This window comes from Trachurus trachurus (genome assembly GCF_905171665.1).
Source record: "Trachurus trachurus genome assembly, chromosome: 7".
Lineage (NCBI taxonomy): Eukaryota > Metazoa > Chordata > Actinopteri > Carangiformes > Carangidae > Trachurus > Trachurus trachurus.
The window spans coordinates 28,178,493-28,196,267 of record NC_139901.1 but is presented as its reverse complement, the minus strand read 5'-3'; the positions used below and the strand labels follow the sequence as shown (position 1 = coordinate 28,196,267).

The window sequence follows — 17,775 nt, the reverse complement described above, 5'->3', positions numbered from 1 at the left end:
AGAACTCAAAATCTTTACAAGAATATTTGTCTATTTCTTGTCAAAATGTCTCATTTTTTAGTCAAAACTAATCTCTCTCCATTTAAAATAAGACTCGTCACCTAAAGATTAACTTGTTTTATGGTAATTTTCACTTGAAATAAGTAGAAAAATCTGCCAGTGCTTGCAATAAGGAAGCAAAACTTGCTCCACTATCAGATTTTTCTACTTATTTCAAGTGAAAATATGCTTGAAATAAGTAAAAAGTGTCTAAAAACAAGCTACTTTTTATGTGATGAGTCTTTTTTTAAGTATAATGTGATTGGTTTTGACTAGAAATGGCATTTTGAATAGAAATAAGACAAATATTCTTGGTAAGATATTAGAGTTATTGCAGTGTGTAAGGCATATGGATGAAAAAATAAAAAATAAAGTCCTGTAAGTTCATTGGAGGGAGAATCAGTTTCTCTGTCTCAGCAGTAGAGGTCGTCACTGAGCCGCCGTCCCAGCTGCTTGAATTAGAGTGACTCTCCTCCACACCATCCCATAAAGGTCCATCATCATGTCGTCATGGTTACAGCGGTGTGGAGGAGGTTTTCCTCACTATAGGATCTGATCTCCAGGTTCAGATTCATGCTACAGTTCTGCAGTCATTTGTGTGTGTGTGTGTGTCAGGCTGACGTTCCCTAACACTCCAGCGTTCTGGAAAGCTGCGTGAGCTTCCGCTGGCCGTCGATCACCTTCAGGTTCTGGATGTAATGGCGGATGTTGCTGGGGCTCCGCAGAGGGAGGGCGTGGTCCGAGTCTGGATCAGAGGGATAAACCACAACCAGAATCAGAAACAGAAACAGACACGTATTTATTAGTAAGTGTGTTTGCACCATAGAGGTTTGCACGTACAAAGAATTTGTCTTTTTGGTTTTAAGGTGCAGACATGTAAAGTACAGATTGTTGAGTGTAAGATAACGTTTCCTCAGTGTTTTTAATTCATTTGTAAAAGTCTATGTGTAAAAGTCCTTTCTGTTTCTTTATTATTTCTTTATCATGTACAGTAAAGCACTTTGAGCTGCTTCCTGTATGCTGTATGTATAGCCCATTTTAACAGACAGTTTGTCACAAAGGGCTTTAAACAGCATCATAACAACATCCTCTGCCCTTAGACCCTCACATCCACTGAGGAAAAACTCCCAGGAAAACCTTTTAACAGGGAAAAATCTGGAGAAACCTCAGGGTGCACTGCAAAAACTCAAAATCTTACCAAGAATATTTGTCTTATTTCTAGTCAAAATGTCATTCCTAGACAAAACAAATCTAATTTAAACTTAAAATAAGACTCATCACATAAAAAGTAGCTTGTTTTTAGACTTAGAAGATTTGTTTTGACTAGAAATTAGATACAGTATTTCAACAAGAAATAAGCCAAATATTCTTGGAAAGATTTTGAGTTTTTGCAGTGTGAGCAACAGAGGAGGGATCCCTCACCCAGGACAGGCAGATGTGCAATAGATGTTGTTAAAAACAGTTTATGGAATAACATGGAGATGGTTAACCAGAGCTGAAAGTGCTCTACAAATAAAGTTTGATCGATTGATAAAAAAAATAAACATAAAGAACATAAACATAACTCAAAGACAGTTGGCATATAAAAGCACAGAAATGCTATTTGTATGTAACAGTGCACTGTGCATGAAGGACAGAAAAGTCCAGTTCAGTCCAGTGGATGGGGAGCAGAGTCTTTTCATGTTTTGAAAGCAACTTTATCAGCAGTCATTGATCTGGTGGATGCAGCTTACATGCAGATATGCGAGTGGTGGGTCCTTCCAGAAACATCCGGTCGGCCAGACCCCTCTGTGGAGACGAAGGCACTGCAGAGGAGACACAGAGGAACGTGTCAATCACAGATACAAACATGACATTATATATTTACCTGCATGTGAATGTGCAGCACCTATACAGTACAAAAACTGTGGTTCACTCACCGTAAGGCTGGCTCCGGCATCCTCGCACAATTTTAACAGTCTTGGCGATCATCCTCTGTGACAGTGGGAAAGGAAACGAACCATTTCAGGTCAATCTTGTATATCGCCACGATAAGAGACGAGAATTACTGAGCTGAGAAACTTCCCCAAAAACATCTCTCTATCTTACCATCTTCTCGAAATTGACCAGTTTCTCGACATAGTTTGGATTCCCTTCATGGATGAAAGTCATGTCTGTTGCATAGACGAAAACAAAAACACACCACAATCAGAAAGAGTTCTCGTAACATTGCAGGGAGAGGAAATTGAGATGGTAAAGGATTTGAAATATTTGGGTGTAGCTCTGGATTCCAGACTCAGATTTGACAAACATGTCAAAAATGTCATCTAAATTGCTTCAAACTAATTAGCCAGCATATACCAATCAAAGCAGCACAGATTTATATGCATGCCAGTCAGGCGACTCTGACTACAATTAAGTTAGTTGCATCTCTGTATAACCAAACCTTAAAAATAATGGACAAGAAACATCACTGTCACATTCTGAAGCAGTATAATTTGCTTAGTTTTGATAATTTCTTAAAATTTTCCTACGTTAAATTGGTTTTTAAGTGTCTGCAGAATTTAGCACCGGATGTTTTGTGCAATCTTTTTAGCAGACAGAATAGTGATAGGATCACCAGGGGTAGAGCAAGTGGTAACTGTAAAATCTCAGCCGGTAACACTTTATTATAAGTACACACTATTAAGCATTAGTTAAGCATTAAATACTGAGTTCTTCATTTATAACACATGAATACTCATTAGTATGTAGCTTATAAATAAAGTTAGTGCTTATCAATGATGAGTAAAACATTTTTAACTGTGTTTATAAACTAAATACTAATGAGTATTAATGTGTTATATGATGAATTCAGTATTTCAAGCTTAATTAATGCTTAATAGTGTGTATGTATTATAAAGTGTTACCCAATCAACCTTCTCTATAAAGGACCCCCAGATGTGGAACTCACTACCGACCGAAATAAAACTAGATTAGGTAAGTCTGGCTGAAACAAAATCAATTTAGATGTATTGATGTACATGTTATTGTAATGGTATGTAATTAAGAGCCTAACTAGGGACGGGAGTTGGAAACTATCATTAGCTATAATCTCTCTCTGTATGCAGAACATCAGTCACATTGATTTGTTTGTAACAAGGGGAAGTGTTACATGTTAATCTGCATTGTCCCTATCAAATAAACTAAATCGCTGTTACCTTTGAGGAGCAGAGGCATGAAGGGGATGTAAGGAGGACTGAGTTTGGCCACAGCCAGTCTGTAGGCCCGGTGGTTACGGGAAGGATCCTGACACAGACAGAGAGTAAATACCTTCATCACAACACTGCAGGTTACAAACAAAACAAAACAAAACACAAAATGAAGCTGAGACTCTGCTGCAGCGGCGAGAGCAGATACTGTCACTCACCATCAGCCTCTCATAGGCACAGTAAATCCTTTTAGTCTTGCTGGGGATCCTCTGTAACAGTCAAGAAAAAAAAACATGAGTCATTGTTGTTGAGTAAATTATCATTCTGTGTTTGTTTTTGTGATGCGTTCAGGGGCGTCTCACCTCCCAGGTCTTGTAAAGCCTCTGCACTGCGCTGTTGCTCAAACCAAACATCACAGCGAAGAATGAATTCAGATTCTTCTGCTCTTTCAAGCTGCGAGAAAAAGACACGAGAGACTCAGATTAAATACTAAATATTATTCTTATGGTGTTTCTTGGAGGTTTAAAGAGGCTACATGCAAAAAACTACAGAGGCTCTAGATCTGCTGTCATGCTCTTAGTGCTTATGGTTGTTTAACAGCACCATTACAACTATCTTGGTTTAAAGGGATAGTTCAACATTTTGGCCAATTAGCCCATTGTCATAAAACCTATAGTCATAGCAGTAGGTTTGTTATCTTTATTTGTCGGTGCAAGCTATTTTTAGAACGGCGGAGCAGAGCCGCGAGCTGCTCAGAGCTACGCTACGGAGGCTCATGGGATTTCTTGGTTTCCCTCATCAAACTCATCAAATACACAATCCAACAACTCCACAACGCTCTGGTGGACAAGTTGTGACCTGCACATTCACCACGCTATGAGATAATAACACAACGTTACGAGACAGAGTTGTTTTAGAGGGAAAAGCAGAGACTGCTTGCTGAAAAACTGCCCTCGATGGGAACATGCATCAGCGGTTTTGCATGAATTTGCCTCTAAAACAACTCTGTCTGGTAACGTTGTGTTATTATCTCATAGCGTGGTGAATGTGCAGGTCACAACTTGTCCACCAGAGCGTTGTGGAGTTGTTGGATTGTGTATTGATGAGTTTGATGAGGGAAACCAAGAAATCCAATGAGCCTCCGTAGCGTAGCTCTGAGCAGCTCATGGCTCTGCTCCGCCGTTCTAAAAATAACTTACACCGACAATTAAAGGTAACGAACCTACTGATAAAACTATAGTGATTATGGTAATGGGCCAATTTGCTCAAAATGTTGAACTATCCCTTTAATATTACAACATTTGCGAATTAGCACTGAACAGAAAGTAAAGCTGAGGCCGATTTACAGGCATTTGGTCACAAATTAATACAGTGGACACATTAAAAAAAAAAATATATATATATATAAAGTCATAATTTCCTCCTTTTTGTCCCAAATTTCATGGCATCAAATTCTTTATAATGATAGGACAAAGTGAGAGACAGGAAATCAGGGGAAAGAGATGCTTACTGACTCCTCGTTAAGACATTTCTATAATTTTCAACCTCATGGTGGCAGTAGATTCAAAAGACAAAACGGGATTATGAGGGTCAGTGAGCTTCACTCTCTCTGATCATGAATAAATTATATCATGAGTCTGCTTCCTGAAGATGTGGAGACACTAAACACATCATCTATCTAACTCTTACACTGCAGCGATCTTGATGAACTTCTTGAGCAGAACGGCTCGTTTCACCAGGTCCTCGCAGAGACACAGCTCCGTCACCACCCAGTACTGCACCTCGTTGAAGCGCCGCACAAACCGCTCCAGGTTCGCCGTGATGGCGCCGGGGAATTTGTGACGCCCGAATATGTAGTGGATGAGCTCCACCTGGAGACACGACGAGGAAATGGAAATTAATTACTCACAGAATAAATGAGGAAGAGATCTTAAAATCAAAGTGAGGCCACTTTTTTTTTTTTTTTTTACACAGGTGACTCCAAGAATGTGAAACATGCAGGAAGTGTCGTGTGTCACAGGATCAGATGACCTGAAGGTAAAAACTGATGCTGTCAGATAAAAAAAGGATGACTCAGAGACGTTTGAGCCAAACAGAAACCAGTTCAGTTTCAGCTGTGGCTGTACACTGCAAAAACTCAAAATCTTTCCAAGAATATCTGTCTTATTTCTTGTCAAAACGTCAAATTTCTAGTCAAAACAAATCTCTTTCCACTTAAAATAAGACTCATCACCTAAAAATTTACTTGTTTTTAGATCATTTTCATTCGTTTCAAACAAATTTTCACTTGAAATAAGTAGAAAAATATGCCAGTGAAAGCAGTGCTTGTAATAAGGAAGAAAAACTTGCTCCACTATCATATTTTTCTACTTATTTCAAGTGAAAATTAGTTTGAAACGAGTGAAAATGATCTAAAAACAAGTTCATTTTTAGGTGATGAGTCTTATTTTAAGTGGAAAGAGATCAGTTTTGACTAGAAATTAGATATTTTGACTAGAAATAAGACAAATATTCTTGGTAAGATATTTGAGTTTTTGCAGTGTGAGTATAAATATGCTGACTCACCTCATGCATGGCAGTGAACAGCTCCCAGTCATAATTGGTGAGCTCACCGGCGACGTCTTTGGAGCCCATCTGCTCCAGGACGTCGGTCGTCCCTCGCTCTGGACCCTGCTGCTCCTTCAGAGGCGTCTGACACAGAGAGAACAAGAGAAAAGAAAAGAGTTAGAGTGTGTTGTTGTCGCGTGGATTTGAGGCTTTTTTGCTTTTTGCTTTTTTTTGCACCAAATGTTGAAGCTGCTTTATTCCTCACCAGTTGCTCCACTTGGCTGCTCGTGCAGATGAACAGTCTCTCGTTGAGGCCCAGGGCGGTGTAGACGGCAGTCGCATCCAGCTTCAGCTGAGCTCTCTCTGTGTGTAAAGTTCATATATCAACATCGTTTTCTTTTCTTTCTTTAGCTTTTCTATCTTTCTTTCTTTCTTTTTTAGCTTTTTTTGATGGGAAACTGAGTTAAAATGCAGCTCTGATCTGATTCTCACCTCCAGTGGAGTTCATTTTGACCAGGATGTGATCGCTGCCCGGTTTCACTATCGCTGACATCACATCCTGCACCGACGTGTTCACCGGGAGCATCAGGGTGAGAGGTTTACTGTCCGGCCTGTAGATCTCGTACAGCACTGCGCCGAGAGGAGACAGAAGACGCCGGTTGACCTGTGTTACTCATAATTCATATCAAAACTCATAGCTTTTCGTGCCCTCTGCCTTACTCACCTTTATCCTGTGCTCTGATTGGCTGCAGCCGCCCCGCAGGCTCCTCACAGTTAGAAAACCAGTCGAACTGCAGGTTCTGTCGACAGCAGATCACAGTGACTCAGTGAGTGAGAGACGTTCGACTGCAGCAACAGCTGTTTCCTCATTAACATGCATCATATGAAAACTGTGTGTCTGAGAAACGCTCACCCTGCTCAGCGACTGATATCCGTTCTCCACACTGTCAAGATATGAAACGATGGAAACCAGTGTTAGACACAGAAGTATGACTTTTTCTATTATGATATATATAATATTAGTGTTTAATGTGATTATTTACACTTTTGTTCTCCTCCTTTCCCTGAATTGTTCTTTCAGCAGACCGATCAGACGGTAATCGCCGGCCACCTCCTTCTTCAACCTCTGCATCATAAAAACATGGAAAATTGAATAAAAAGGAATTTATTATCCTTAAAAATGAAACATAGAATCTTAAAATGCAAATATATGATATGCAAATATTCACAAATTACACATCTATCTCACCTCCAAGAAGTCCAAAGCGATGGGGTCTTCTTTCAGCAGCAGGCCGTACAGCGCCACCCACTGGCTGACCAGCTTCACCACCTTCTGCTTGGTGTTGAGGATGTACGCGGCCTTCTCCTGGTCGGAGCCCTCGGAGAGCTCGGCCCGGTAGGTGCAGCAGCGGGGGTTAAGGAGTGCAACATCATAAACACAAAGAGCCACAGACAGTTTCACGACACAGTGTCTCAGCAGGATGTAGATCAAAACGCTTTGTTCCCGGCGCTGCGGTGATCAACAATGCAGCGAGAGCAGCAGCAGCAGCAGCAGCAGCAGCAGCAGCACATTTTATCACCGCCTACATCATCACTGTTATCAGCGTTATTGACCGTCTCAGGATATTGGTGCTGCAGTGCAGGACACAGCTGGCTGCAGGGCATGAAGACTTTATAGGTGAGCAGGAAGTCGGTCACACAGGGATCTGCACAGGGAGACACACAGAGAAACAGACATTACAGTTAACTGACTAGTAAAAAAAACACACAAGCCTGGTTATTTAGTGTCATCGCTCCTGCAGGCTCCGACCTATGGCGTCATTTCCATTAGAGTCCAACTTCACTGTTTCCAGCAGGTTTTCCAGGATTTTCTCCGGCGTCCCTGACATGACTGTGTACCTGCACGGACAGAGAGAGAAGAATAATTAATTGTTTTCTTATTGGATGCATGGTTTGTGTCTTTTAATTAGATCATGTATCTTATATTAGTGACTGCTAATGTAAATTAGTTAAAAATGTGAGGCTGTCACAATCATGAAACCATAAATGACCATAAATTACCATACAAATAATTGCGATTAACCATTTAATTGTCTTTTTCCGATCATTTTATGCCACTATTATAGTATCAGCCTAAACATAGTTTAAAAATACACACACAACTTATGCAGAGAGAGAAGAAGAGCTATTAATTGGCATTAAACATAAAAACTGCATTTCTGTTTGACTTTAGGCTTTGCAACTAAAACCATGATGCTAATGTCAATAGATGCTAAACAAAATACGGTTGTTGAATATTAGAAATTAAGCACCTTGAGATATATGCCATTAAATCATGGAATAAGAAGGAGGCACGACGTGATGATGTCATTAAAAGAGGATCAGCCAAACCTCAAACGGTGGAAAATAGTGACATTTCTCTGAGTTTCATCCAGCTGTTTTTATACAGATGAATGTAAACGGTTTGAACGATTATGCAAATTCATCGCAGTCAGCTAAGATAAAGCAATTATGTAATAATTGTGACAGGCCTATAGATCCAGGAACCAAGCATTCACAAACAGACAAACAGAGCTTTTTAGTCTCTGTCGGAAGAATGCAAAGTGTTGAGCACATAAGCATGATGATATTTCACTGAAGAATAACTGCAGCTGACGTGCAACAATTTAGGTTAAATAAACACGAATGAATGATTGAAGGGATTATTGGAGCCTCCTTCATCACATATCCTGTATTATATCAGTTCTGCTGACTGATAACCATCGTGAAAAAAGAAGAAGCAGCAGCAGCAGCAGCAGCAGACCCATGACGTCAGTTTGTCCTGCAGACTCCTGTGTTTACACTGCGGAGAAGTTGGCAGCAGCAGAGTGGACAGAGGTGTTCAGTCTGCCACCGATCACACGTTTATTGTTCTCGCAGCTTTTAACTCCTGGCCTCTGTCCCACCACCATCACCACCGCCGCCGCCGCCACCTGCGTCAGGAATGTGACGGCATCGCAGCAGCTGAAATCATGCCACTGTTTGGGCTCCGCAGATAATAAACCCCGGTTGTTTGGAGGTTTTTTGGAGAGCACGAGAGCGGAGGATTGTGTGTGTGTAGGTGTGTGAGAAACAAGGGAAAGCCGACACGGAGAGAGAGGTCAGCGTCCAGTTAATCACCTTCCTGTTTGCTAAAACACTTGAAGACTGATAACGAGTCATTCAACGCTGCAGGGTTGAAGTCCACTTCTTTTCTGGCTGTCAGATAAATGTCCATTAATAGGAGCTTTATTATGTCTGCATACCAGTGACCGACGGGTTTGATAATATATTATCTGCTCTCACACCTGTAAAGTGTCTTAATGATGCTTGTGACGTGACTGTTTAGTCTGTGTTTCTTACTTGCTGTTGTTGGTCGCTCCGCCTTGTTGGGCAGAGTCGCCCGCGCTCTTCTCCAGCACCAACACCGACTTCCCATGTTCCTCCAGTCGCACCGTGTTTGCCTCCACATCCTTGAAGGAGAAGAAACACACACACAGATGATGATGATGATGATGATGATGCAGTTTATGGAGCAAAGAAAAACCAAAGAATCCGAATCAAACATTATATCACAAAAAACAAACAATCAAAACCAGTATGATACTGAAATATGACCTGGGTTAACTTTATTTTAAGTGAGTAGAACTTAAAATCTAACGATATACAGGAAAAATAAATCTGGACTCAAATGTGGAATAAATGTAATTCACTTTTGCAGTGCAACACTATGTTTCTCGACAAATTTGACATAATTTGTCACATTATTTAGAAGAAAAGCTTTTTGTTTGTAAGTTATGTCCTGCTCAGTGTTGGCAAAATGCATAAAGTCTAATTATATACAGTCTATATATATTTATATATACTATTATGTTTATTTTTGGCTTTTTTTTTTGCCTTTTTTTGATAGCACAGTTGCAAGAGACAGGAAATTGGGAGGCAGAGAGAGGGGGAATGACATAGTAAGGGGCCGCCCAATGCTGGATTTGAACCAGGGCAGTATAGTATACTTAAATCCTCTGTAGGTGGATAGAAATAATAAATATTTATCATTTTTTGTGGTTAGACCATTTGACATGTTCAAGAGCGTTCAGCCTGACTTTTGTTAAAAATGGTTAAAAGAACATAAAACCAACATGAATACAAAAAGTACATTTTAACAAATCTGATGCTTTAAAAACTATTTTTAAAGATATTTCTGAATTGCTAATTTTGCCCACACTTATCTGTCACTGACCCATGTATCCATACAGTAAGTCTGTATATGTGTGGATAGGTATGTATATAGGAGTGAAAGTGGATGTATAATTATGTATATAAAATGAATTAACCAGGACTTTGAGCTGCTGGCTGGTCTGCAGCTATTCTGCTTGTTTTTGTACCTTGTAAAATGATTTGTTGGGGGAAAAAAAAGGTGCAGATTAAAGCAGATTAAAGGGATAGTTCAGCATTTTGGCAAATTGCCCATTGCCATAATCCTTTTGGCTCCGCCGTTCTAAAAATAGCTTGCACTGACAAATAAAAGTAACAAACCTACTCCTAAAACTATAGGGATTATGGCAATGGGCCAATTTGACAAAATGTTGAACTATCCCTTTAAGTTCTTCTTCTGTAATACACTGATGTTGTATTTGTGGATGCGAACAGAGAAACAGATCAGTAGTAACACCATCATCACCTTGAGGATGCGTATGAAGTCCTGTTTATCGACGCGGAGGAAGTGGCAGTTGTCTTCTCTCAGGATGATGGTGGCGGCCCGAGGTGCGTCGTTCAGCAGAGCGAGCTGCCCGAAGTCCTCGCCCTCGTGTAGTGTAGTCACCAACCCCTATAATACACACACACACACACATACACACACGGCACTTTGAGTATTACAATTACAAAAAACAAAGTAGTTAATGAAGCTAACACAAACCCACGTGTTGCAGCCGTACGTACCTTCCCGTGTGTGATCACGTTCACGGAGCCTTTCCAGATGATGTACCACGAGGTGCCTTTGTCCCCCTGACTGAACACTGCATCACAAACAACACAAACAAACCAAAAACAGAGACACTCAGCACCAACAGGTCATTTATCTCTGCATGAATAACCGACATGATTGCACCAAGATCACATTTAGAGAGGAACCTTCATACAATGGGAGTTATTATGTATGTACGACTTTCATATTCAGGATTGGATGAGTAGAGTGAGAGAAGAGCAGAAACAGACACGTCGTGACATGTGACACCTGATTTCTCCCATTAACATGATGAATCCATAATGATGTGAGCTGAATTTGATCAAATGGAGAGACTGCAACATTTACACATTGGGTCAAGGTCGTACTTCACTTTCTCACACTTAAAAATATAAGAAACAAGAAACTACAATAAAATATGGGGACTCTTGTACTTTTATTATATGTCAGTTACTATAGTCAGTGTAAAAAAATGTCCCAGATGTGTTTAAGTCGTGATGTCCAAACTGAACTGAAATAAAAAGAAAGTAAAAAAAAAAAAAGAAAAATGAAGAAGGTGTGAATAAGGCATTTCCATGCACAATGAAAGTGTGTGTGTGTGTAGCATCAAACGTCAGCACAAAGCTGTCACACTCACACACGGTTCCAGCCTTGGCATGTGATTCAAAGACGAGCACCGCTGCCAGCTCCTTACGCACCTACAGGAACAACAGGGGAGGAAATGAGACCGAGTTACTACGACGACAACAACAATCGCAAATTAAAAAACATATTAGAGACACTATGGGTGACACTTTAATCTCAGATATGAAGCTTTATTCAACTTCAAACTGGAGTATTGTATATCAAATATATGAGATATAATAACATCAGCATTGAAATCTTCTGAAAAAAGATGATACAAGATATAATAAAGTAAATATCTATCATGACTGACCGAGGTGGAGAGATGAGCAGCAGCCTTGACATGCAGCAGCTCCTCGTAGATCACCTCCATGTCCTCAGCGCTGCGCTGACTGGGACTAAACACAGGGACGGACGGAGCAACATCAAGAATCAACAACTAGACCAGTTCAGCCTCATGTCACACACTCATAATCAGACATGTGGGCACCAAAGGAAGGAAGTGTTTTTGAATTATGGCTTTGACCAAATTGTGTCACAGTGAAGTTGACCTTTAGTATATATACACTAAAAGAATGCTGTCTCTTGCAAGTAATATTTCACCTCTCATGTGTTATTTGAGGAATATCAAACAGAAGATTCAGAGTTCCACGAGCTCGACTGAACAGGCTGAGGAACTCTTTTGTCCCTCACATACATGAATGACATGTTAGTAGAGTATAAACCCAGTAGAGCTCTGAGATCTACTGACTCGGAGCACAGAGGTCAAACCAGACATGGTGCAGCAGCATTTAACTTTGATGCTGCTCACAACTGGAACAAACTACCAGCAGAACTAAAATCAGCCCCAACTGTAAGCACTTTTAAAGGGATACTTAGAAAATTGGTGAATTATTGATTTTTGGTGAAGTATCCCTTTAAATCCAGGTTAAAAACATTTCTCTTTTCATGTGCTTATAGCTGAGCTCTTTTTAAAAACTTTAAACTTTATCTATTTTCTTTTCTTTTACTTTTTTATTCTTCTTTGCTCCTGTTTTTAACTCTGTGTTTTTTGTTTTTATGCTGTTCTTTAAAAAAAAAAAAGTTTTGTCTTTATGTGAAGCACATTGAGTTGCCTTGGTATGAAATGCGCTATATAAATAAAGATGCCTTGCCTTGCCTTGCCTCAGTCTGCCAAGAGTTTGGGCTCTGAGTAGGCTGCAGACTGAGCACTGGGTGTTGCACCAAAGACACTTTGTAATGTTGGATTTATGTTGTGAATAGAAGTAGGATGTAGTTTGTGTTTTGTCTAAATGTTACATTTCTGTTATTTTGTTTGTTATTTATGTGAAACTTTGGACGTCACGGGACGCAGGACAAATTTCAGTGATCATCATCTGACAATAAAGTGCAATCTTATCTTATCTTATCTTATGTCATAATTTTACCCTCTGAGACATTTGTGTTTAGATTTTGTCATGATTAACATATGAATGTTGTCGTTACATCCCAGCTACGTCACAGTTGCCTTGAACTTTGAGCTTCCCTTCATTCGAATGAGTCCCACCTCATGACTACAGATCCTGCTCTATTGCTTCCTTTATAATAGCTGTTGCATTAAAACTCTGACACTTTATAATCGTTCGACATACTGTACCATTTGCGTAGGATCATGGTGAGCAGAGCGTCGGGCCCCAGCTGAGACAGCAGCGACAGAGCTTCCTGCAGCTCGTCCTCCGAGTCCTTCTCATTGGCCATGTGGTTCAGGCCGAACTCCGACTCTTGGAAGCGGAAGAACTGCGTGTCCTTGTCATGGAAGTTCAACTCGTGTTTCACTTGAATGAGGACACACAAACCACAGAATAAGGAAAAGAACATAACTCAGTCTGTGCATGTGGAGTGGTGAAGTGATTACATAAAGCTGAGTTACTTAACCTACAGATATGTATCAGTTAAAAAAGGAAACACGGATGGAAGTTAATGAATGTGTAATGGGATCATCATCATCTACCAACTGCACAAAAATGAAGAGACATATGCAAGTAAATGCAAATCTTCTTCTTTCTAAAGATGAAGCGTGTCCGTCCTGATTGGAGGAGCCTCCTCCTGGAAGACGACGCTCCGTCCAAAGAGCAGCAAGTGGCGGCCGAAACACTTGAGCGAGTGAGGACACATTGTGAAACGAATGCTTTGGCAGACGCAGCCACCAGATTTTCAAGCTGCTTCAAGCATCTCTGGGAAATTCTTGAGAGCTGCCTGAGACATTGTAATCAGAATATATTAAAAAATACCAGAATATAACTGGATTTTTTCCTTTTTTTCTCTTTTTTGGTATTGGGAATCATTCTCACATTCTTCTTCGGTCCACAAGCTTGCACACTATGCTAATAATCCTCCTAAATTTAGCCACAGGACGCTGTCTGGTATGATGAACATGCAGGCGTGAAAGGGATTTCTACACTTCTTACCATGAACGATGATTCCTTCGTCCACCAGGACCTGCCACATCCCGACCGCCTGGCTTCTGGACTGCAGTCCTTCGTTCTGTTTCATCAGCCAGTCCACGAGTTCTTTACCAGAGCTACATTGTCTGAGGAAAAATTCATCACATCAGCTTCAAGATCAACATCATCACACTTTATATACACAAAGTTAGGGATGTTTGGCTTTTGGATTAAATTTCAGAATGCACCTAAAACACTATAACCTTTACAGGTGAACTTAGTTTAACCTTCTTTAAAGTTCTGAATGCACATAGGTTTAGGTTTATTTGTTTAGCACAAAAAAATGCGTATAACGCTGCGCAAGGAGGGAACAAAGTCCTAGCAAACTTGTACAAGGTTCCAGCCCTGTCAATAATACAAAACAAGAGCAGCAGGAATCAAGGTAGGACTTGAAGCAACTAACAGCAAAAAAAATGTGACAATGACAGAGAAAATACAGTTAAAGAACGAGTAGGGAAAGATAATTAGGTTCCTGTGGAAAGTAAAAATTCCTTCAGATTCTTTTTAAAAATGCAATGGGAGGAGATGGACCTCAGTGATAAGTTTAATTCAGTCCAAAGCTTGGGGTCTCTATAAGTAATGTTGAATTGATGACTTGATGTTCGGGAAGACGGTAAAAATAAGCTGTTATTACTAAGCCTCGTTTGATAGGAATTAATATCTGTAGTTGGAATAAAGAAATTATGAAAAGTAATAGGCAGATCTTGTTTCCTGTTAATAAACTTATGGATGAAGAGGTATGTTTGATAGGCATTCACCTTATCAAAAGATAAGAGTCCATATTTCAAAAACATGTCCAACTGTTCAATGTTTTAGTACTTATTGAATAACATGCTGTTCTCTAACAAGGTGAGTAACCACAAACATCACAAGCACCGTCTGATTTAGTGGTTCAGTTGTCATTGAACCACTAAATGTTGTGGTTCAGTGACAGTTTGTATTCAGTCCTCTTCTCTCTCCCTCTCCTCTCCACCATGTTCACATTTTGACATCATGAGACCAAGACAACACTTTGATCAAACTGATCAAGTTATTGAGACATTGAGATTTTTGTTGTGCTATAGCCACCACTGTTGTTAGCTTTTGTGGTACAGTATCTTATCCTCAACTTAGGTTAGTTCAGGTCAATTCAAATCTGAAGGACGATAGAAAATGAATTTGTGACGATTGACAGTAATAAATATAAATAAATGCAGATGTTACAAGAGAGAAAGATGCACATACATTTACAGCATATATAAAGATGTTGGATTAAGTGTTCAGTAATCTAATAGATGAGATAATGAGTGACTCTTGTGAAATGTACCCTATTCACCCTTTTCTCATGGGCACTATTTTTGAGTACACCTTATCTATGTTTATGTTAGCTTGGTCAAGTGGTTAGGATGATAAATTCTATAGGTTAGATCCTGTCTTTAGTTCCTGTTTTTGTCTATGACTATTCTGGTCAGCTACAGTACATCCTTCTGTTGGGAGAAGGTGGAGTTTTGGAGTTAGAAAGCATATTATAAGGTTATGGCTTTGAGCCAAAAAGAGAGATCTCACATTGGCACCAGAGATGCTCCAAGATTCGACATTTTTGTGACATGATTCTTTTTTGTAATAAACTCTTTTTTGACTACAAGAAAAGTCGTGTCAGCGGTGAAAGAAAGAAAGAAATTACCATTGCTTCCTTCTACTTAAAAGGCTTTCATAATAGAATATCACTGTAGCATGAAATTTGTATAGGGAGATTCTTGTCAAATATCCCTAACTTTTTGTGAGTGGTGTATAAAGACAAATCCCAGCACCAGCGCAGACAGCTACAGTACCTACCTGTATGTTTTCAGGTGATACTTCCTGTCCCGGATCAGACCGGGGTTCCTCTCGATCATGAAACTGTACACGGATCTCGCTGCCTTCACAACACGATCTGAAAGAAACTGAAGAAACATGAAGAAAAAAAGTTTATCAAGCAGTGAAACTTAAACATCTTCTCTATCTTTATCTATTGCTAACAGTATAGTGTAAATGATTGTGTCGTGTTGTTTGCATGAAACACAGGTTTATGTGTTGTTGCTACAGCAAATAAGAGAAAAGTTTCCTTGCGGTTCCCACTCAGCGTGGAGACCATGTGTGGTGGCGCGTACGTCAACAGCGTGAGTGGAGGTTTCTGTACAGTAGGTGTTGTAGCGTAATTTTTCAGTGTGTGTGTGTGTGTATGCATTTGTCTACAGTATATGTGTGTGTGTGTGGGAAGCAGGGATGAAGTGTTAAAAATGTCCACGCTCAACTCTCCCACACCTCGTCGAGTTTGCAGCCTCTGCAGCAGCTCATGTGGGCACGCGGTGACAACAAACTTTCCCTTTCTGACCACCCTCGAAGTGTTTCCTTTCAATCCCCCCTCCCCCTCTCTCTCTCTCTCTCTCTCTCTCTCTCTCTCTCTCTCTCTCACACACACACACACACACACACATGCATACCCTAACTAACCTCACTGGGGTCAGGCCTTAAACTGAAAAAGGGCTGCAGACGGGAGTAAAACCTGTCAGCCACCGATGCAGAAGCGAGGCAGCCGGCTTACGTAACAAGAATGTGCTTTTGTTTGTTGCTGTACTGTGGCCGTCCTGTTTCAGGCCAATTTCATGCTTTATGCTCCTGCTTCTGCCTCAAAAACAAATCGGATCTGACTCCCACCCACTCGTATTTACTCTCTCAGTGATTGACACAAGTTGTATATAAATATTTTTGCTCCTTCTTATCACCCCTCCTCCCTCCTCCTCCTCCTTTTCTTTCTCTTCCCTCTCCTGCACCCAGTCTTGTGATTCCACGAGTGGCTCAGACGCCTGTTTGTGCTTTGGATTTTCCTCCGGGCTTCCTGCTGTTTGCCCAGGGTGGTGGTGGTGGTGGTGGTCTTGAGATGCACACAGAGCCCATGCAGAACTGACCATTTTTACTGTACAGTAGATGCACTCTTTGCCTCTAGTCATCTGCGCCTCATTTGATCGATCTGGAGACGCCATCGCCTCTGACCTCTGCTCTCTGCTCTCTCACACATTACATAACTTACTTCTTAATTCAAGTTTATACAGGCAGAGACTGAGAGTCATCATATTGCATCACTGTGACCAACTACTGTGGGTACCACACGCTCCAGCCGGTTCCCAGACCTGACATCAACAGTAAATGTGCCCCGAGGCGTCTGCTCTGCCCTTCTGGAGTTATGTTGTCTGGAGGTCACAAGTATTCCCAGGGGCCTTTTCCCCCCCCCTGGGGCCCCTCTGAGACATGTCAACTCCAAATCTTGTTTTCTAGATGAGGAATTCTTTCCATTACCTAACCCAGTCCTTATCAAAACAATATCAAAATCCATATTTCTCTGGGAACCCTGACAGTCATGTAAACATCCAATGAAATATTGAATTTGTTTTTTTTTTCCTTCCTTCCTTTTCTTTTTCCTCACATCTCTGACTGTGATTCGGACTCAGAGTTTGTATGTAGGCCAGCTAATCTCTAGGAACTGTAGCCCACAGGTGATTGTTTCCAAACTGAGTCAAGTTACAGAGCAAACACCCTTCCCACAGGTGCGCCGACCATGACACAAAGTACAACACACACTCGACCGACACTGATGTATGTATGGGCCATGTGTGTGAGGTTACGCAGGCAGCTGTAACCCGGTTTATGACAAAGGTTTATTCTACTGTCGCCATCGTTTTACAGCAAAAAACAGACAATTTTAATGAGCATACACACATACAGTATCCTTTACCTCAAGAACAGCTGCTGCTCATCCTGCTGCAGTTTACTCAGAGGCAGATGTTCACTATCTCACAGCTGTAACTGTCCATCATATACGTATATATATATATGTATATGTGACTTGATTCCTTCAGTTTCCTGCTTTTGAAGTACAGTTATCATCAGTGTGGGTGAGACAAACGGCGCTCTG

At 40.6% G+C, this 17,775-nt stretch overlaps 1 protein-coding gene across 5 annotated transcripts in view; it reads right to left on the bottom strand.

The window, feature by feature from the left end:
- Positions 1–302: 302 nt before the first annotated feature.
- Positions 303–17,775, bottom strand: part of rapgef3 (Rap guanine nucleotide exchange factor (GEF) 3) — a 31,022-nt gene continuing 13,549 nt past the window's right edge. For 4 of the 5 annotated variants that reach the window (XM_083975655.1, XM_083975656.1, XM_083975652.1 and 1 more), the window contains 25 exons: positions 15,660–15,766; positions 13,809–13,930; positions 12,998–13,175; positions 11,675–11,759; positions 11,375–11,435; positions 10,713–10,789; positions 10,453–10,599; positions 9,138–9,247; positions 7,567–7,655; positions 7,371–7,462; positions 7,006–7,143; positions 6,800–6,882; positions 6,670–6,700; positions 6,481–6,556; positions 6,249–6,386; positions 6,022–6,119; positions 5,775–5,900; positions 4,899–5,080; positions 3,572–3,662; positions 3,428–3,478; positions 3,219–3,306; positions 2,128–2,192; positions 1,959–2,013; positions 1,773–1,844; positions 303–784 (listed from right to left, as the gene is read on the bottom strand). In XM_083975655.1, coding sequence (XP_083831781.1) covers positions 666–784; positions 1,773–1,844; positions 1,959–2,013; positions 2,128–2,192; positions 3,219–3,306; positions 3,428–3,478; positions 3,572–3,662; positions 4,899–5,080; positions 5,775–5,900; positions 6,022–6,119; positions 6,249–6,386; positions 6,481–6,556; positions 6,670–6,700; positions 6,800–6,882; positions 7,006–7,143; positions 7,371–7,462; positions 7,567–7,655; positions 9,138–9,247; positions 10,453–10,599; positions 10,713–10,789; positions 11,375–11,435; positions 11,675–11,759; positions 12,998–13,175; positions 13,809–13,930; positions 15,660–15,766 — 2,481 coding nt within the window. In that variant the 3' untranslated portion in view covers positions 303–665. Of the gene's footprint in view, positions 785–1,772; positions 1,845–1,958; positions 2,014–2,127; positions 2,193–3,218; positions 3,307–3,427; positions 3,479–3,571; positions 3,663–4,898; positions 5,081–5,774; positions 5,901–6,021; positions 6,120–6,248; positions 6,387–6,480; positions 6,557–6,669; positions 6,701–6,799; positions 6,883–7,005; positions 7,157–7,370; positions 7,463–7,566; positions 7,656–9,137; positions 9,248–10,452; positions 10,600–10,712; positions 10,790–11,374; positions 11,436–11,674; positions 11,760–12,997; positions 13,176–13,808; positions 13,931–15,659; positions 15,767–17,775 lie in introns of all 5 variants that reach the window. The other variant, XM_083975653.1, reaches the window with a different exon arrangement.